We start from the raw sequence: 19,435 nt of genomic DNA on the forward strand, positions 1-19,435 counted from the left end.
CTCGGGGTGCGGGGCCCCCCCTTCCCGGGTGCTCCCACACGCGGCCGCGGCGCTGCGCGACCCCGCGGTGCGCGGCCAAAGTGCCAAACGCCGGCCGCGGGGAAGCGGAGCCGAGGTGGGACACACGCACCCGCCCCCCCGGGCCCGGGGTCCCGCGTGGGACACGCAGCGGGCCGAGAGCGGGGCCGGGGCGAAGCAGCGGCTCCAGACGCCGGTGAGGGTGGGGGGCCCCCGGGGGCGGCCCGGAGGTAGCGTGGGGAGCGGGGGGGGGGGTCCCCCAGGAGAAGCTGGCTCAGGGCAGAGACCGGGGACCCACACCGAGTCGGTGCGGCACCGGGGGCTCCGCGGCGGTCCCGGCGTCGAGGGGAGCCGCAGCGGGAAGCCGGGGAGCCGGGAGGGCCAGGGTGGCTGCCGGCGTGGCCCGCGGGCGTCCAGCGCCGGGGGCAGGATGAGGCCCCCCCCCCTCGGCAGACACGGGGCGGGCGGGAGGTCCCGGGGACACCGGCGGCCGCGGCCCCGCCGCGGGAGGAAAACGAAACGGGGGCGAGAAAGCGGGGGAGAGCCGAAGCCCGGCGCGGTTGGGGCGGGGGGCGGCCCGGCGGGGCAGGGGATGCCCGGCCCGGTTGTGCCCGGTTGTGCCCGGTTGTGCCCGGCCCGGCGCGGCGCGGCGCGGCGCTGACACCCGCATTGCAGCAGCGGCGGGGCGGCGGAGCGGGGCCGGGCCGGCGGGCTCGGCGCTCGGCGCGGCGCTGCATTGCAGCACTGCAGGAGCCCCCTCCTTCCCCGCTCCCTTCTCCTCCCTCCGCCGCCGCTCTGCTCCGGAGGCCCGGCCCGGGGCACGGCCCGGCCCCGCCGCGCCCCGCTGCCGCTCGCACCGGGCATCTCCCGCCACGCCCGGGGCTCCCGCGTCGTGACACAGCCGACCCCCCCCCCCCCCGGCTCGGGAATGCAGCCATGGGGCGGGGGACACGCATCCACCCCTCTGTGTCGCCCGGTGGGTGGCTGTCATCGGCCTTCATCAGCCCCCGCGTGGGTGGAGGGACCGGCCCGCCCCGTCGGGGCATTCGCCATCCTGCCCCGCACCCCCGGCGCGGCCCCGCGGCTCGTCCCGGCCGCCTCCCCGCCCCCCCCCCCCCCCCCCCCCCGCCGGGCCTTCCGTGCTGTCCGCCCCGCCGGGCCGCCCCGCCTCGCGTGGGCCACGCAGCGCCCGCCGCCGTCCCCACGGGCTTCCCGCCAGGGCGCCTGGGCCGGTCCCGCGGGGAGCCGGTCCCGCCGCCGGGACCGGGCAGGGTTGCGGGGCGCGGTAGCGGGCGGCCCCTCCCCGACGGGACGCTCCCCACGGCCGTCGGGGCGCTTGCGCTGCCCGTGGGGCGGGTGGCAGGAGGGGACCGGCGCCGCGTCCCCGTCCCGTCGGGAAGGGCGGCCGGTGACCGCGCTCCGCGCTCCCCTCGCCTGGCGGCAGCGGAGACCCGCCGCCAGCCCCCGCGTGATGGGATCCTGCGTGGACCCGGGCAGCCACGGCCCGCGGGCTGCTGCGTGCTCGGGGCGATGCCGGTGGGAAGGAGCCGGCGGCTGCCGGGCGTCCCCGGGACCGGCCCCGCTGCCAGGTGCGGCGCGGCGGGGGCGGAGGGGAGCGGGACCCCGGGCCGGGGGGGGTCCGCCCGGCCCGGCACAACGGGGGCCGGTTCCCAAGGCTCCCGCTCTGTCTCTGCTTTGGGAAAACGCCAGCACGGTAACAAAATGGCGGGGAAAGGGTGGGATTGTCACGGCCAGCCCTGCAACGCAGCAGCGCCCGGCCCCCGCCACCGCCCGGCCGGGCTCGGGGCGGCCGTACCGGCGGCAGGCAGCGGGGCGGGGGGGGTCCCCCCCGGGGCTGCCCCGCCGCCCGGCCCCGCCGCCCGGCAGAGCTCCGGTGGAGACGCAGCTGCAGAAAATGGCTGCTCGGCGGAGCCCGCTGAATCCTGCCATGGAGGGGGGGGACACACGCACACGGGGGGACACGGCAAGGAAGCGGCGCAGCCCTCCCCGCCGGCCGCTGCCCCCCCACACCCCCCCGCCCACCGGGGCGGGCGGCGCGGGGGGCAACCGGAGGCCCCGCGGGGCGGCGGGAGCGGAGCGGAACCGGCGGGGCCGGGCGGCCGGCGCGGAGCCTCCCCGGTGGGGCCTCACCTGCGGCGCGGCGGGGCCGCGGGGGGGGTGCGTGGGGCGGCCCGCCCCGATCGCTCCCGTCCCGCCGCGGCGGAGGGCGGGGGCGGCTGCGAGCCCCGGGGGGCGGCGCGGCGGAGGGGGGGGGGCCGGGCACCCCACGCAGCCCCCCCCTGGCCAGGGGGTGCCCCACGCCCCGCGGCCGCTGCCGGTGCGGCGCTCGGTTTTAAATAAAATAAAAGCAATATCAAATAAAAGCGGGGCGGGGGCGCGGGCGGCGGGGGGAGGCGGCTCGGCCACGGCACCGGCGCCGCCGCAACGAAAACTCGCCACGGCGGCCCCACGCCCGCCACGGCGGCCGCCCCCCGGCGCCTGCCCGCGGGGCCGGAGCGGGCACGCGTGGGTGCGGGGCTGGCGCCTGCGCTTGCTTCTCCCCGGAGCTCCGCTCCCCGCCGGGGGCTTCCGCGCGTGTCCGCGGGGCGGCGGGACGTCCCCAAAGGGCCAGCGTGGGAGATGGCCGGGCTGATGCTCCCCCCACGGGAGAGCGGCCGCGGGGGGGTCGGGGCGGGCTGTCGCTGCCGGTCCCCACGGTGGCGGCGGGTCACGGGAAGGCGCTTTGCCGCGCCGGGGGCGCGAAGGCCGCCGGTGCCCCCCGGGAACCCCCCACCCCGCGCACCTCTGCGGGAGGAGGAAGGGGGGGGGTCCCCACAGGGCTGCCCGCCGCCGGGGTGCGGCGAGGCACGGCGAAGCCCCCCCCTCCCCGGTCTGTGTGCCCCGCGTCGGGGTCACCCGTGTCCGCGCAGCGCCGCGGCTCCCCCCTGCCCACGCATGGTCCGGTGTCGGCGGAGCGGAGCAGGGGGGCCACGCCGTGCCCCCCGACCCACGGCCCCGCCGGGACCCGTGCGCCCCTCCGCCGACCCTTCCCCTTCCCCGCCGGGCGCTCGGCCGCGGGTGGGACGGACACGGTGCCCCCCGCCACCCCCGGTCTCGCCGCGCCTCGGGGGCGCCGTCGGTACCCACGGCAGACGGCGCTGCCCCCCGCTCCCGCAGCGTGGGGCGGGACGGCGCGGCGGGGGGTCCCGGGGGGTGGGGGGATCCCGTCGGGGGTCACCCGTGGGGTGGGGGTGGGGGGGTGTCAGCTCCGTGCCCGCGCGCGGGGGGGGGCGGCGGCCGCGCGGGGTGGGCGGGGGAGGGGGGGGGGCGGCGCGGGGGCCGTGCCCACCCGCGAGCGCCGGTTGCTGCGATACGGCCGGGCCAATGGGCGCTCCCCAGCTCGCCCCGCGCGCGGGCACCGCTGCCTTATATGGTGCGCGCCGTCCGCGGGGCGCCGCGCGCATCGCCATATAAGGGCATGAACCTAAATACAGCGCCTACCTTGGGCGGGGTGGGCGGGGCCGCGGGGTGGGCGGGGCCGGGGGCGGGGCCGCGGGGGGGCGGGGCCGGCGCTGGGCGCGCCACCGGGCCGGGCCCCGCCGCAGATACCGGTCCCCCCCCCCCCCCGGGCGGGGAAGCCGCCGGCGGTCGTTGCGCGACGGGACGGCGCTTCCCCGCTAATTGCTTTTGTTAAAAGCGGAGTCGCGGGGGGGGGGCGGGGAGAGGGCCAGGGCAGGGGGCGGGGCAGCGCCGGGCCCTCCCACCCGCGCCCCGTGTCCCCGTCGCATCCCGGCGGACACCCCCCCCCCCCCGCCGCCCCCGGCACCGCTGGGCCGGCCACCGGGGGTTCCGTCGCGCCCCCGCGGAGCCGTCGGGTGGTCCCTTGCCCACTCGTGTCCGCTGCAGCCGCAGCGGATTTGCCCTTCTGCCGTCCTTGCGGGGCCGAGCGGCGCGGCGTGGGCAGCGGCGCGGGTGGGACGGAGCCGCGCCGGTTAGACGGGGCGGGGGGAGCCGCACGCCCGCTTCTCCCGAAACGTTCCGATTTCCTCGGGCCGGTTCCTCCTTCGCCCCCCTCTGCAAACAACCCCGAGCTGTGTGCCTACGAATAATCAGCAAATTCAGAAGCCCCGGAAACAAAAGGGCTTTTGTGCGGAGCGCTCGCAGCCTGGCGCGGGGCGATAAGGCGGCGCCCCCCCCGCCTCGCCCCCCGCGGCCGCACTTCCCTCCCACGGGGGTTTCGGTGAGACCCCGCGGCGCGGGGCAGCGCGGCTGCGGGGGGGGGGGGGCGCGGCCCCGGGGCCGGGGGCGAGGAGCGGCTCTCGGTGCGTGTCGGCCTGCCTGGAAACGGGGGGTCGGGGCTTGCCGTGGGTGCTCGGGGCTCCCCGTGGGCGCTCCCCGCAGGGCGAGCCGGGCGGGGGGGGGGGGGGGGGGCTCAGCCTCGCCGGAGCAGGGGGTGCGCCCGGGGCACACCGCCCCCGTGGGTCCTGCTGGGGAGCGTGCGCCGGTGGCTGCGGGGACACGCGTGGGGCGGCTCCCACACGCAATACCGACGCGGGAGACTCTGCGACGGTTCGCGGGTGCGTGCTCCGGCGGAGGACGGCGGCTGCTGTCCCCCGTGGGGACCGCGGAGGGGACCCCCCCCCGCTCCCCGCAGCACCCCGGGGCCGCGGGGCCTGGCACAGCCCCCGGGGACTCCCGTGGGCGCTGGGCCCCGCTGCGGCCCGCGGGGCGGGGGGGTCCCCGGGGCGGAGGCGGCGGCGGTGCCCCCCGGGGGTGGCGGGAAGGCCGCGGGCTGCGCGGTGGCCGCAGCCGCCATTTCCAGGAGGACGATGCCACCTATGGAAAGCACCTGGAATTCATCGGGACGGCGGGGCCGCGCCGGGAATCATCGCTTTTCCCTGCGGCACCCCGGGGACGAGCCCGGGCCGTGCCCACCGCTCCCCGCGCCCGCCCCCGGGGGCCGAACCGGGCCGAACCGGGCCGGGCGGGGGGGAGGCAGACGAGGCTCGGCCGCCCCCGTCGGCGGGGCCGCTGCTGTCCTTCAGCACCGCCGCCCCGGGCCCGGCTGCCCCCGGGGAGATGCTCGGCTCGGTCCCGGGACGGCGGTGGGGCCTGGGCGGGGGGATCCGGTGGGCTGCAGCGCCCCGGAGCCGCCCCGGAGCCGGCTGGCCAAGGCCCGGGGGGTACCGGGGAATAACGACCCAACGGGGCGGGGAGGAGCGGTGCCGCCCGGGACCCACGGCCCCGGCCCGAGCCCGGGTGCTCGGCGTGGTCCGGCCAGCGCAGCCCGGGGCGGGGGGGCCCGATCCCGCGACGCGGAGGCTCCGCGGAGCGCGTCCCGCAAGGGACCGAGCCCCGTGGCCCCCCCGAGCCCCGGCGGAGCGAGGGCAGCGCCGGGCACCTGGACGGGGCGGGGGCTCGGCTGGCGCCGGAGGAAGACGGGGGGGAAGAAGGCGGCTCCGGGACGGGCGGAGGGCGGCGGGGGGCCCGCACCACTGCGGGGGGGAAGCGCGGACCGCTCCGCACCCGCGCAGAGCGGTGCCCGGCGGCCGTCCCGAGGGGAGCTGCCTGCCCTGGGGGTCCCCCCCGCTCCTGCCCGCTCCTGCCCGTCCCATCTGCCCGCCCTGCCCCCACCCTCCCCTTCTCGCCGCCCCCTCCCCGCTCCCGCTGGCTCCGGCCGCGCCGAGCTCCGCTCCGCGGCCCCACCGGTCCCGGGGGAAGGGGACGCAGCCGTGGCCGGTGCCCTCCCGGGGTCCGCCGGGCCTGAGCCGTGCCCAAGCGGGGCACGCTGCCTCCCCCCGCCGGGCCTGGGCACCGGCACCTCCGGAGCCGCCGGGGAAGCCTTGCCCCGGCCCGAATTCGATGTCAAACACGTCGACAGGAAAACTTCCTCGCACGGGAATTCCTGGGCTGCGGGGCGTGGGGGGGGAGCGGCCCCGCGGGGGGCACCGCTGCCCGGGCACCCCCTGAGATCTCCCCTCCCCGGATCGGCCCCCCCCGCCCCGCGCTCCGGAGAGCGGCCTCGGCGGCACCGGGGGATGCCGGGGCTCAGCGCCGTATCCCGGGGGAAAGAGATGGGAAACGCGGGGGGCCCGGTCCCGCTTGCAGCGACCCCACGTGTGACCGCGGCTCCGTGTACGGCCCCGACTCCGGGCCCGCCCTCGGTGCCGGGGGGGGCGGGTCCTGCCCCGGCCGCCCCCTCCCGCGTGGGTCGCAGGTGCCGCAGCTCGGGGCCGGTCGCTGCCTCCCCGCTTCCCCCCCGAGCCGCTCGGAAACGAAAAGCGGGGGTGCGGGCGGCCGGGCTGCTCCCAGCGCCGGGCGGGGCCGGGGGCCGGCGGGGCCGCGGGGTCCCCGGGTCCGTGCCCGCCCCGCCGGGACAGCCCGGCACCGGCCCGGGGGGGCGTGGATTCGCCCCGGGGCTCCTCCCGGCTCCGTTCAGCCGCCGGTGGAAGGAATCGTTTTCCCGCCCGGCTCGGGAATGGGACCGGGCCGGGAGAAGCCCGGAGCCGGACCGGGCGGCGGGGTGGGACGGGAACCCGGGGCCGGCCGCCCCGAGGGGGGGTGTGGGGGTCCACGAACGCAGGGAGCTCGCGTGGACTGGGGCTCCGGGGCTCGCTCTGCCCCGCCCGGCGGTACCCACGGCCCGGCCGGGCTGCGGGACGCCTCTCCCGGGACGTGGGGTCCGGCCCGGCGGCAGCGGCGGTTCGGGGGCCGCCGGCGCTGGGGGTCTGCCGGGGACGCGGCTTGCCCCGCGGTCTCGGCGTGGGGCCACGCCCGGGAGAAGGGGACACGGCGTGTGGGGGCGGGGGGGAGCGCGATCGTGGGGTAGCCGTCTCTCCGACCGGCACCGGCAGCCTCGGTCGCCCCGGGGCAACCGGGCCGGAGCGGTAGCTGGGCTGGATCGCAGGCGTCCCGGGCGTGGGTATCCGTGGGGCGGAGCAGCGCGGTCGCCGGAGCGCACGGGAAGCCGCGGGGAAGATCCCGGCGGCGGCGCGGGGATCGATCGTGGCGGCGGCTGGGTCGGAGCCAGCTCCCTCCCGCCCCGCCGCCGCCCCCCGGCCCAGCCGCGCTCGGACACGCGTGCTCGCCCCGCCGCCCCCACGCGCGGCCGCGGGAGGGGCAGTAGCCCCCGGGTTTCGTTGCAAAGCCCGCGGCCGCCGAAGCCCCCGCACAGCGAGAAAACGAGGGGGGAGGCGGGCGCTCGGCCCCGCGGCGGCCCGCTGAGCCCCGAGGAGCTCATCGCACGGGTGCGGGCGGGGGGAGCCGAGATCCGGCGGCCGAGGGGCGGATTTGGGGTCAAAGGCGGGGAAACGGGGTTCGTGCGGCGGCGCTCGCCCGCGCCGGGCCGGAGCCCGGTCCCGAGTCCGCGCTGAGCCCCGGGGTCCCGGGGCAGGGCCGGGCCCGGGCGGGGGCGGCGGGGGCGGAGGGGGCGCGGGGGCGAGCGGCCCCCCCGGGGGTGAGACCCCGCGGGGAGCCCGGGCGGCTTCTGCCGTTGACCCCGGGAGCGGGGAGGGCGGCGGGCGCCGGGGCTCCGCTCCTGCTCCCGGTGGCCCGGACGGGCGGGGAGGCGGCGGGGGGGGGGGGGGGGGGGCAGCGCCGCCGACCCCGGGTGAGGGGGTCCCGGGGCCCCCTCTCCGGCAGCGGGAGGAGCTGCCCGGGAGAGCCGGGCACGGTCCCGCCCGCCGCTGTCTCGTCCCGCGGCGCCGGGGCGGCTCCGTCCCGCTCCTCCCTCCGGGCCGAGCCCCCGCACGGGTGGCCGCGACCCCCGGCCCTGGCTCGCCCACGGCCCCGGGGCTCGGGCCGGACCCCCACGCAGCCGCGGTCGCTCCCCGCTGCTTTCCCCGCGCCGTTCTCGTTTGCGTCTGGCCTTCTCCCTCCCCCCGCCCCCGGCACCGCAACCGGGGACGCAGCCCCGGCCCCGCGCGTGTCCCGCGTGGGTCACGGCGGGGATCGGGCCCTTCCCTCCGGTGACGCCGGCGCGGGAGGCAGCCAAAGCCGCGGCCTCCCCCCCCCTCCCGGCCCCCACGCGTGGCTGTGGGGCTCCGCGGGGCTCCGCTCGGAGCGGGCAGAGGGGGCGGCTCAGCCGGGAGCCCCGCGGCCCCCTCGGGGCTCCAGCGCGGGGGGGGGGCTCGGCCCCGGGACCGCGCTCCCCACCTGCACCGGGGACACCGGCAGCGGGGCTGCGGGGCCAACACCCGTTTCCCGGGGGCCGCAGCAGCCCCGCGGCCACGGGGATGGGCCCCGCTCGGCCCCCGCCGCGCCGCCGCGGACGCTGCCCCGGGAGCCCCGAGCACCCCACGGGCCGCCCCGCCGCCCGCCTCAATTAACGGCGGTTAATTCGATATTAACGAAAAACTCGCCGGGACGCGGCTCGCCGGGGGCCGGGAGGGCGCGGGGGGTGCGCTCCCCCCGCCCGGCCCCTCCGCGCTCCGCGCAGGGCCGGCCACGCCGCGCAAAACCCGCGGGGCTGGAGGCGTGGGGCTGGGAGCCCACGGGAGCCGCGGGGTGGAAATGTCCCGACGCCCCCCCCCCATCCCCCCCCGGTGAAGGAGGTTTGACCCCGGCCGGCGGCGGGAGGAAGGCTCTGCCCGCGGGGACCCCACCCCCGCGCCCCGCGAGTCCCCCGTGGGGGTACGCAGGGGCGCAGGACCCCCACGCGTGTCCCCCCGCACCGCAGGGGAAACGATGACTCCGTGAGCGCCGGTGGCGGTCCCTGCCCGCCCGGGCGGCAGGCGGGAGCCCCCGGAAGACAACGATCCCCGGGACGGGGATGACGCCGGTGCCCTCCGGTCTCCCACGCGTGAGCGCGGCGGCCGCCGAGGCCCGCTCCCCCTCGCCTTCGAGCTCCTCAGCGGGGGAGAGCGGGAGCCGGGGGGGGGCAGACCCACGAGGGGCCGCGCCCGGCCTCGTCCCGCGTGGACGGGGCCGCAGAAGCCCACTCGGGGCCGGGCCGCGGCGCTGCGGGTCCCACTCGCGGGGCAATGCCGGGCCCCTCCGGAGCTTCCCCCCCACGGTCCCGGGGGGGGCGGTTCGGGGCCTCGCTCGCCTGCGGGCAAGGGACCGGTCGCTTCGCATCTCCGTGCTCACCGGGGGCTGGACCCGTCCCCGGCCGCCCCCACGCGCGTCTCGGTCTCCCGTGGCCGCCTCGGGGACGGGGTCGCGGCGGGGGAAGGCGACGGCTGCCGGGCGGGACGCGGTGCGGCGAGCGGCAGAGCCGGGCAGGGGGGCCGCGGCGGGGGGTGGGGGGGCTCCCGGTACCGGCTGGCAGCCCCGCAGTGCCACCCGCGCACCCACGTGTGCGTGTCAAACCCCGCGTGGGGCCGCCCCGCCGGCCCCGGGGCCACCCCCGCACCCCCCGGGGGAACGCAGCCAGGGGCTGCCGGGGTGTTGGCGCCGCACCCCCGCTGCCGGTGTCCCCGGTGCAGGTGGGAAGCGCCGTCCGGGGGCGCGGGGAAAGCGGAGGCCGCGGGGCTGCGGCTCCCCCGGTACCGCCCGCGGCGCGGGGAGGGAGCCGCGCTCCCGCGGGAAGCCGCACCGCGCGTCTCCGTGGACGATCGTGGCCACGCCGGTGGCGGTGCCGCGGGGCTGGCGGCGCCCCGGGAGCGCCCCGCTCCTCCCGCACCGCTCCTTTTGTCCCGGCAGCGGCGGGGCCGCGGGAGCGCCGGGGGCGGGCCCGCCCCGTCCAGGTGCTGCCGGTGCCGGTGCCCAGCGAGGCGGCGGCGGCGGCTCCCGCCCGCCTTTGTCCGCCCCCCCCCCCCCCCCCGCCCCGCGGTAACCCCCGGATCGCCGCCCCCCCCCCCCCCCGCGCCTCCCCCGGAGCGGGGCGTGGCCGCGGGGCGGGGCGTGGCGGGGCGTGTCCTCCCGCGCGCCGCCGCCGGCCCCGCCCCGCGCTCCTCCAGCGGCGGGCGCGAGGGGCCGGGGTGGGCGGGGCGCCGGGCGCCAGCCAATCCGGCGCGGGCGGAATGTTCCACCCGGCTCCGGCAGCAACAAGTGCGGGGGGGGGGCGGGGGGGGCCGGCCGCGGCGCTGACGTCAGCGGGCGGAGTATTATGGTCTGGGCTGCGCTGGCGGCTGCCGCCTGTGTGCTGCGAGCGGCCGCGTAAACATGGAGCTCTCGGCCGTCGGGGAGCGCGTCTTCGCGGCCGAGGCCCTGCTCAAGCGCCGCATCCGCAAAGTAGGTGCCCCCCCGCCGCCTCCCCCGCGGCCGCCGCCCGCCCCGGCCCCGCTGTGGCGGCCCCGGCCCCCGTTTGCGGCTGGGCGCCCGCTGCGGGCGGCTCTTTCTCCCCCCCCCCCCCCCTCCTCCTCCTCCTCCTCCTCCTCCCCCCGCCGCATGCCCGGGCGCTCCCCGCCGGCGGGGCGGGCGTGCTCCGCCGCTGCCTGCCCGCCTCGCCTGCCCGCGCACCCCCCGCGCTTCCCTTCTTCCCAATCCCTATTATTTCAATTTAATTTTTTTTTTTTTAAATCGCACCCCCCCCATTCCCGCCCCCCCCCCCCCCCCCGCGTGTTTTTGACACGCGCCGCGGGCCCCGTGCGTCGCACACGCGCGGGATTGCGGGCGCATCTTTGTTGCGGGCGTCTGTCGCGGTTCCCCTCCATGCATATTTATTTTAATTTTTTTTTTTTTTCCCTCCCCCCCCCCCCCCCCCCTCCTTCTCCTCTTTGCATCTGCAGGGGCGCATGGAATATCTCGTAAAATGGAAGGGCTGGTCTCAGAAGTAAGTCGGCCGCTGGTCCGGGGGGTTCCGCAGCCGGGGGGGGGCTGGGGGAGACAGCTCGCTGCAGCCCCACTCTCCCATTGCAGCAGAAAGGAAACTTGGGTCCCCTCCTTTATGCCCCCTATTTTTTTAAATTTATTTATTTATTTTTTTTTATTCCCCTCTTTCTGGCTCCTCACGCTGTCCCTTCTCTCTCCCCACCCCCCCGCCCAGGTACAGCACTTGGGAACCCGAGGAAAACATCCTGGATGCCCGGCTGCTCGCGGCCTTTGAGGAAAGGTACAAGGCCTTTGCTAGCCGTAGCCGTTGCGCTTGTAAATATGTTGCTGTCTTGTAGCTATGCTGAATTGAAGCTTTGGTTCTTTTAACACCTCTAGGGAGCGAGAAATGGAGCTATACGGGCCCAAAAAGCGAGGCCCCAAGCCCAAAACCTTCCTGCTAAAGGTAAGGAGGCCGGGGCCGGGCAGGGCTGTGTGCCGCAGTGGGGAGCGGGTCCCTCTCCGGCCCCCGTGCAGGATGCTCCTCGCAAAGGCGGCCTCTCGCCCCGTAAGTTGTAATTACGCAGCCGGATGGCAGGATAATAAAGTCACGGCTTGATTTATCTCCTTTGCAGGCCCAGGCAAAAGCAAAAGCCAAAACCTATGAATTCCGCAGTGACTCTTCCAGGGGGATCCGGGTGCCGTATCCCGGCAGGTCCCCCCAGGAGCTGGGCTCCACGTCCCGGGCTAGGGAAGGACTGAGAAACATAGCCCTGGCTCCCCAGGGCAGCTCCAGCACCAGCACCCCCAAGGGAGACAGCATCCGGGACCGGGTGATCCGCGTGGAGGAGAAGCCCGGGGAGACCCCCAAAAAGAGAGGCCCGAAGCCCAGGAAGGAGCTTTACAAGGACCTGGCGGAGACTCTGGATGCCTCCAAGAGGAAACTGGGGGACCCGGGGGACAAGGTGGGGGACTACCTGAAGGCCAGGAAGATGGAGGAGGCGGCGGCGGCGGCGGGGGCGGCCAAGTTCGGCTCGGGACACAGCGTCATCCAGCTGGCCAGGCGGCAGGACCCCGACCTCCCCGGCGCCCTGCCCGGCCCCAACCGCGCCGAGGTGGGTGCCAAGCTGGGAGCCACCGAGACCTACCCTCCCCGGCTGGCCAAGCACCGGGCGGACTTTCTGGACCCCAAGGGGCAGGGGGGGCTGGACCCCGGCGGGCCCAAGCTCCTGCACGGCGCGGTGAGCCCGGGCGCCGTGGGCAGCCTGTACCGCGACGGCGTGGGGGGCCAGGCGGGGCGGCCCTCCCTCATCGCCAGGATCCCCGTCTCCAGGATCCTGGGGGACCCCGAGGAGGAGTCCTGGAGCCCCTCCCTCAACAACCTGGAGAAGGTGGTGGTAACTGATGTGACCTCTAACTTTTTGACCGTCACCATCAAGGAGAGCAGCACGGACCAAGGATTCTTTAAGGAGAAGCGATGAGTTTGTCGGAGGTGGTGCTGGGGTTTTCTTCGGTCAGATCCAGACAAAAGCTTGGTTAGAGCTTGGTGGGCCTTTTTTTTTTTTTTTTTTTTTTTTTAATTTTTTTGTTTTCTTTTTGTCCTGGAGAGGATTTAGAAACTGTCCTAAATTCATTAACTCATTCATTTCCCCCCCCCCCCCCCCACGTCTTACATTTCGTTGGAAAGATTATCTCTAGAGTTATATTTTCTATTAGATGTAAATATGTTATTTAAGAAAAAATGCTTATATATATATCTATATATATATTTCAACTCTGAGTTGTTTTATTTAAATGGAGACAACAGTGACTGCTCAGTTGCTCTTAGAAAGGACAATAAAACTGAGAACTAACGGAGTTCATGCATCTGTTGCAGGAGCCGGTGTACATAATGAACGATGTTCATAGCTAATTATGTTCTGGGTTTTTTTTACTATTATTTTTCATATGATGCTGTGGATGGTGGAGGGGGGAAGCGTTACTCCCTCGGAGGGCGAGGTGCCCCGATTTCTTGATTGTGATATAAGGTGTTGCTTGTACAATCAAGTGTGCTGTATCCAGAACTGTTGCCCTTGACAGTTGAAGTAAGCACTTGAATTTACAGTATTGTTGGGGAGGGGGCATTTCCAGTTTAACAAAAAAAAAAAAAAAAGAAAAAAAAATGTTGCTACAAAGTCGGGGCGGGGAAAAGCAGAAAATCCATAAAAAGGCTAAAACTGTTCTAGCGGAGTATTAACTTGAATTACCTTTTCTTGCGAAGGAAGAGGAGGTTTGCGTGTGTAAGGTTCCTGAGAGGGGTGATACTGAAATGCACTTTAATAGAGTTGTCGTAGCAGTTGTGGGAGACGGGACTGAGCTGAGAATCTGTTTTCATTTTGTCTGGTCGCTTGATTCTGTTCCCCCACCCACCTAAAAAAAAAAAAAACAACAAACCCCAAAACCCCAACAAACCCCCCCTCTGTTTACATTCCTGAAATGCCAGAGAGGTTGGGGAGGGTAGCATGTCACTGCCCATATTTAGATGCTTTATACGGCTATAGAAAGTGGATGATTATTATTATTTTTTTTTTTTCCCCCAACACAGTTCATTTCAGACTGTTGGAAGACTCCAGATAAAGTGTTTTGTAATATCCACATCTCTGACAAATCCCAGAGCCACCTTTATGCATTCAGAGACAATAAATATTTCCCTTTTCTTATGCTAGTTAAACAATAGCCAAGAGGCGAAATATTCCCGTGCGCGAGCAGCCCTGCTGACTCGGGTGGCTTTTTGTGGTTTATTTGCCTGTGTTGTTTCTCCTGGCTCGGGAGGACCCTGCGGGTTTTCTCCCCGGGCCGGGGCAGGGCACGGCCGTGGGGTTTGGTGGCTCGCAGCGAAGCGCGGGGGTTTCCCCGCCAGTTTGGGCAGCGGGGGGCTGCGGCGCCCGCTCTGCTCCCTCCTTCTCCCCCGGCTCCGTTGCGGCCTGACCCGGCGGGGGAGCGGGACCCTCGCCCGTGCCGCGGGTGCGGTGGAGCAGGCGTCCCCGTCCCGGCGCGTGGGTCTGAGCATCTCTCTGGGTCGGAAAGCACAAATCCGGCCGGCGGCGGCCGAGGGCTGCGTCGCCCTCGTCCCTGCTCGCCGGCTGCCCCAGCCGGGCTCCGGAAGGCTCCCGGTTCGGTTCGGGGGGTGAAAGCACATGGGGCCCGACGGGCCCAGACAGGGGCTGGGGCAAGGAGCGGCCAATCTGCGGCTCCACCGTGCTCGGTCTCCTTCCCCATCCTTCTTTTGGGAGCTTTGTCAGATGGCCTAGCAGGAGGATGCTGTATTGACTGTACAAAGGGAGCCATGGCTGTGAGTTCTGGATTTTTTTTTGTTGTTGTTGGTTTTTTTTTTGTTGGTTTGTTCGTTTTTTCTTCTTTCCTTTTTTTTAAGGCATATTTTGTAAAATTGAGGTTTTTAACTTGGTTTGTACGAAGAACCGATGTGCTGGTTTCGGTGCCAGGGGCAGCCGACACGGGACGCGTGTGGTGTTGGAAGGACGATGCTGGGATGGAGCTGCCTGTCCTCCCGCTGCCGCTGTGCCGAGGCTCCGGCCTCCCTTTGCGAAAGAGCCCGGAGCCGCGTTCCCGCCCCGCCGGGACGCGGTCGGGATCCGGTGTGCTTCGCTCCGGCCCCGTCCATACGCGTGCGTCCAGGCGCACACATATGTGGAGCAAAACGTACATGTGGGTGTATATGTGTGTATGTATATAGCGACGTATATACTGAGTGTGCGTGCGTGAGGGTGTGTGTGCGTGAATTATTTAAATCTTAAGACTTGTACAAAAAACGATTTGGCTAAATCTCAGTCTCAGAAAGTGAAGCTTAACTACGTGTCTTCTGCCAGCTGTGAATGTCCATATGAGACCTGCTTTTTATGTGAGTTTAAATATATACTTTGTAAATAGAAACGTCTCTGTCTTCCCTTTGTGGCCCTGGGGCCGGGGGGGGGGTCCGGGAGCACCGGGGGGGCCCCGCATCCCCGCTCTGCACGGGTGGGCGGGAGCCGCGGCTGTGGGGCACCGGGGCCGGGCCCCGACGGGGCGGGGAGGGGGGGAGCCCGGGGGCACAGGTGCCGTGGGGCCGGGGTGCGGCTCCGCTCCGACGAACGGCCCCGGGGCCGCCGCTCCGCCGCCGGGGAAGGCGCCTGGGTACGGGGCCGGGCCCCGGCGCTGCCCCGGGCCGCAGCTCTCGGCCCTTCCGACGGGGCGGGCAGCGCGGCGGCCGCCCGAGCCCAGCCTTTGTGTTCCGATGTGCCCCGGCGGGGGTGGTGCTTGGGGGGGGGTGTTGGGGTTTCTGCTTTGGTGGTTTTTTTTTTTTTTTTTTTTTGAGCCGTGTCCTCATTACCCTCCCTCCGCGGCTCCGCTGGGTGAAAGGCGCGGACCCCGCATTATGGGAGCTGTCAGCGGCCGGGCGCGGAAAATGAGCGCCGAGGAGGAGCGGGAGAAAGCCCGCACAATGGCGCCTTTCTCCCCCGGCCCAGCGGGGGGGGCCCTGTGGCAGGGGCCGCGGCGGGGCCCCCGACGGGGCGGGCGCGGAGCGAGGGGGTGGGGACGGCACCGGCTGCCGGAGTCCCCGGCCGCGGCCCGCAGGAGCCCACCCCCTCCCCAGTGCCGCCCCCCCCCCCCCCGGGCTCCGCTCGCTCCGACGGCAGCCCCGACGGCGGACCCTGGGGGGCTGCTGGGCCCCCCCACCCCTCCGCCGGGGCCGGGGAGCCGCCGCAGCGCGGCCCGAGGGGGCCCTGGTCCCGCAGGTGCGGTGGGGGGGTGGGCGGCCGGGGGTCCCCCGGCTGGGCCGGTGCTGAGCGGCGGCTTCGGACCCCCCCGGCCCGGGGCAGGCGCGGCTCCAGCCGTAGCGGAGCCCGGTGGACCCGGTAAGGACCGGGGGCTGCGTCCCGCCCGGCCGCTCGGGTGCATGGGGGGGGTTTTGGGGTTGCCTGGCCCCCGGTCCCCTCTGCCTCGCCCGTCGGGGCAGCCCTGCTGCAGCCCGGGGCAGGGGCGGGAAGGCGGAGCCCCTTGGGGGGGCTGCTCCGGGAGCAGTGATCACACCAGGCTGAAAAGTTTAAAAAAATATTTATTGATATGCTAAAAAAGAGCAGTGGAAAAGTTATACAGACACCCCCACCCCCCCCCCCCCGACGTAACCATCTCCTAGCGTTTTCCTGCAAATAAATTAAAAGCAGCCTAGAGGTGGGGGGGCTACGCTAGCGTTAGCGCCCAGAAGCACCAGCGAACGCCCCGCATGCAACGCGGGCGAGGGGCCAGGAGGGCGAGCGCAGGCCCGGGGGGAGCAGCCACCGCGGCCCCGCGGCGCTCGGCGGGCTGGGCGCCTGTCCTGCTCAACAAAGCCCTTCAGCTTTCCCAGGGTAATAACATCTCCAACTTTTGTTCTCTGAAAATAAAAGCAAACAAACAGCTGTAGTTTAAAGCAATTATAAGTGTCATACAGGAACGATTTGGCTCTCTCTTTAATTAAAACATACAAATCAGACCAGTGACTGGCACAAGTTACAAGAACAATTGTTTGTTTTCACCCATCCCTCAATTTCTTTCAGTAAAAACCCTCTCTCCGGCTCTCGAGCCCTTCACACCCAGCTCAGAAACTCAAAGCCAACTGAACCCCCGGAACCATCCCCATCCCTTCGCAAACTCCAGGGTTTTTTTGGTACAAAATATATATATAAAAATAGACTAAGTTTCTAGGGAAGATGGCTGAATTGGCCACCTCTTCCAGTCCAATGGAAAACAACAAATATGCTTAACCAGATTATGCCTGGAGAAAAATATCCATTCAATATACAAATACTGAGGACTTTCCACATTGGAAACCCCTTAGAAAATGACAAGTGACAAACCTTTAATTGGCCGTTTGACACACGGCTGAACACTCCAACCCATAGCAGCAAACTTAAAGAAAAAAAAAAAGGAAAAAAAAAAACCAAAACAAAACAGTAGACCTTGAATACTAATGGTACTGACTGGTAAACAGGGTCTGCACCGGCTTTCAACCCCTGGCCGCAAAAGATTACAGTAAATCACTCACATAATGTGCCTTTGAGAGGCAAACGCCAGCAGGAACCGTGCGCTCAGCCAGCCCAGCGCGGCTGGGAGAGCCGAGATCCTGAAACACGAGGTCGGGAAGGGGCCGGGGAAGGAGCGCAGGAGGCGACAAAGGTGAGAAAAATTTCTGGATTATCATTTTCACCATCCTTAGACCTTTGGAATCGAACCAGCTGGTGAGCAAAAGGCACAATAGCAAGCGGCGACAGCAGAGTCCTGCCGCTGCCGGGAGGGGACAACGCCTGGGAAGAGCAGTGATGGAGGGAAGCCGCCCGCCATCGGGATACAGGCGCCCCGGGTGCGAGCCCGGGCCCAGTGGCCCTTTGCCCGGCCGGGAGGCAGGAGCAAGCCCCCGCATGGAGAAATGCACAGCAGCTTCCATGGGGGCTCTGGAGGGAGCCGGCGGGCGGCGAGCACCAAACACAGCACCCACGGTCGCGGCTCGTCTCCCACACCCTCTGCGGGCGCTCGGTGCCAGACCCCTTCTCGGAGCACCCTCAGATGCTTTTTCCCCCCGGGGGACACCAGCCCCCCCATCTTGCCCCTAGGCAAGAGCATCCCTGCCGGGCCAGCTTCCCCTCGGTGAGCATCCCTCGGCTGCCTTCAGCCCTGCGGCAGGGCTCCGCGCGACGGCTGGGGGTCCCGCTGGGGACCTCTCCCCATCGGTGTCCCAGCTGTCCCCAGCACCCCGCGACCACCCTGCTTTGCATAGGCACAAACCTGGTGTGGGACCGGTGTCGCAGACAAGGCTGAGATAGTGACGGTCCGAAAGGCACATTGTCGTTCAGTTTGGATTTGCAAAGGCCAGGTAGCAAACGTTTGGCGTGTGGGGAAGAGCGTCACCCCTGCGCTCCCAGATTCGCGTCTTCTCCCCAAACGCTCGCACCCCCAGCACGAAAGCACGCCCAGCAGAGACCATGCCCAGAGCACTCGTTTCTGCTGACACAGGCTAACGTTTCCTTCGACTGTTCAAAGCAACGGTAGCTCGTTTGGCAAAGTTAAAGACTTAGAAGGTAAACAGCACAGACTGTGACATTTTGGCATCGTGGAGCTCGGCGGAAATGCTGTCCTTGGGAACCTCCTCCATGGCCAACGCGCCCTCCTCTCCCCTCGGCCCTTTGGCTGGCGGCACAACGCGCGGCGCGTTGCTGGGCCAGCAGCAGAGCGGGGCTGCACCAGCCCTCTGCAGCCCCCCTGCCCCAGGCTGCCCGGCACCGCGGCGAGGTCACCTTCAAGGCTGCCTGGCTGCACCGGGGCAGAACCGGAGCTGGCCGAGAAGCCCGCAGAGGCCCTGCTGCAGGGCAGCAGATACGCCTCCACCCTCCCCGGCTCGCCGGCGTGCTGTCGGCTCACGCAGGACGTTGCGCTCAGCTCTGGAACACGACAAACTCAAAGCCACGGCCAACAGGACGCCTGGGGATTAAATACAAAAGCGAAGGGAGAGCGTCTCCGGAGCGCAGGAGCCTGCTCCGGCAGAGGCTGCAGCCGCCGCTCGGGGAACAACCACCCATCCCTTGAACAACCGGGCAGCACGCGCAGCCAGCGCTGGCTTTTCACGTCACCTGAGAATTGCGTTGCCGCCAGGCAGAGGCAGCAAACGCGACTGCAGCGGTCTGACACGTCCCGGGGCGGGGGTCAGAAGTACCTGTACCCCCAGTTTGGTCCATTTATCTCCGCACCGCTGTGTGTGACGACACCGTGAGGGACCCTGCCTGTGGCAAAGGCGCCCGTCCCGGTGCCGGCTCAGTCACCTAGCAAGCGGCGACCCCCGGAGCCGTGCCTGCTCGTGCACACACCGAGCAGCCATCCCGGAGATGCTGGCGGGACGGCCCTTCGACGGCACCTCCGAACCACGCACCCAGACCTGGCAGACTGCAGGCTTTTTATCCGAGAAAGGAGTTCAGCGTGAACAGAACTACAATGACCTCGAATGCTACTAAACTCTGCCTGAACTACTGCTGCTAATTTTGGCTTGTAAGAGTAATGTATAGTAGGGAAAAAAGACCTCTGTAAAAAAGCCGTTGTTGGTTGCAATTACAAGCCAAAATGAACACCCCGGCTGCTGGCACAGGATGGCGAGACGAAGGCGAGCGGCTGCCGCAGGGCCTCCGGCTCCTCGGGGAACCGCGGCGAGGCACCCGCTGCCTGGCCCTGCCCCTTCTCCCTCTCCTTCCCTTCCCCGCGGCTCCAGACCACCCGTGCAGGTGTTGTCCTCAAACAGCTTCTGAGCCCTCCAGCGGGAGAAAAACGTGGACGATCAGCGCAAGTCAAACCCAGCGAGCATCCAAGGCGCGGGGCCGGACTGAAGGCTGGGTCCAGCCGGGCTCCGGGCGGGGAGGGCTGGCCCCCAGCTCTGCCCGGGCGCTGCTTTTTAGCTGCGCTCCCGCACTGCCCTCACGGACAACCGGCAGTCCGAGGACCAACCCACCTGCTGCTGGAAGGCTTTGCATGTCCTGCAAGGCTTCAGAAAAAATATCGCCAGCTCGGTCCCTACGAGAGCCTGGAAACTGCTGAACGGGAGGGGGAGACACTGGCGATGCTGGGACGAGGCAGAAGAGCAGTGCTGGGGCTCCCTGGCCTGCGCAGCGATTCGGGCTTTGCTTTCCTCTGAAAGCCAAGTCCCTGCAAAGAAGCCAGCGGCTCTCGC

General features: G+C 70.9%; 1 protein-coding gene across 1 annotated transcript; it reads left to right on the plus strand.

Annotated features, from left to right (window-relative positions):
- The first annotated feature begins 10,121 nt into the window (after positions 1 to 10,121).
- Positions 10,122 to 12,267, plus strand: CBX8 (chromobox 8). Its single transcript, XM_075719608.1, has 5 exons — positions 10,122 to 10,191; positions 10,689 to 10,732; positions 10,946 to 11,011; positions 11,110 to 11,176; positions 11,346 to 12,267. The coding sequence occupies exons 1-5, from the start codon at positions 10,123 to 10,125 to the stop codon at positions 12,189 to 12,191; spliced, it is 1,092 nt and encodes a 363-aa protein (XP_075575723.1). The 5' UTR covers position 10,122; the 3' UTR covers positions 12,192 to 12,267.
- The last annotated feature ends 7,168 nt before the right edge of the window (positions 12,268 to 19,435 follow it).

Source organism: Pelecanus crispus, chromosome 12 (assembly GCF_030463565.1).
Source record: "Pelecanus crispus isolate bPelCri1 chromosome 12, bPelCri1.pri, whole genome shotgun sequence".
Lineage (NCBI taxonomy): Eukaryota > Metazoa > Chordata > Aves > Pelecaniformes > Pelecanidae > Pelecanus > Pelecanus crispus.

Bases quoted from the DNA above. Each gene is read 5' to 3' on its own strand.
- CBX8 (XM_075719608.1), top strand. From the start codon at position 10,123: ATGGAGCTCTCGGCCGTCGGGGAGCGCGTCTTCGCGGCCGAGGCCCTG. The intron at 10,733-10,945 runs GTAAGTCGGCCG...CCCCCCGCCCAG, and splicing joins TGGAAGGGCTGGTCTCAGAA to GTACAGCACTTGGGAACCCG. The intron at 11,012-11,109 runs GTACAAGGCCTT...TAACACCTCTAG, and splicing joins CTCGCGGCCTTTGAGGAAAG to GGAGCGAGAAATGGAGCTAT.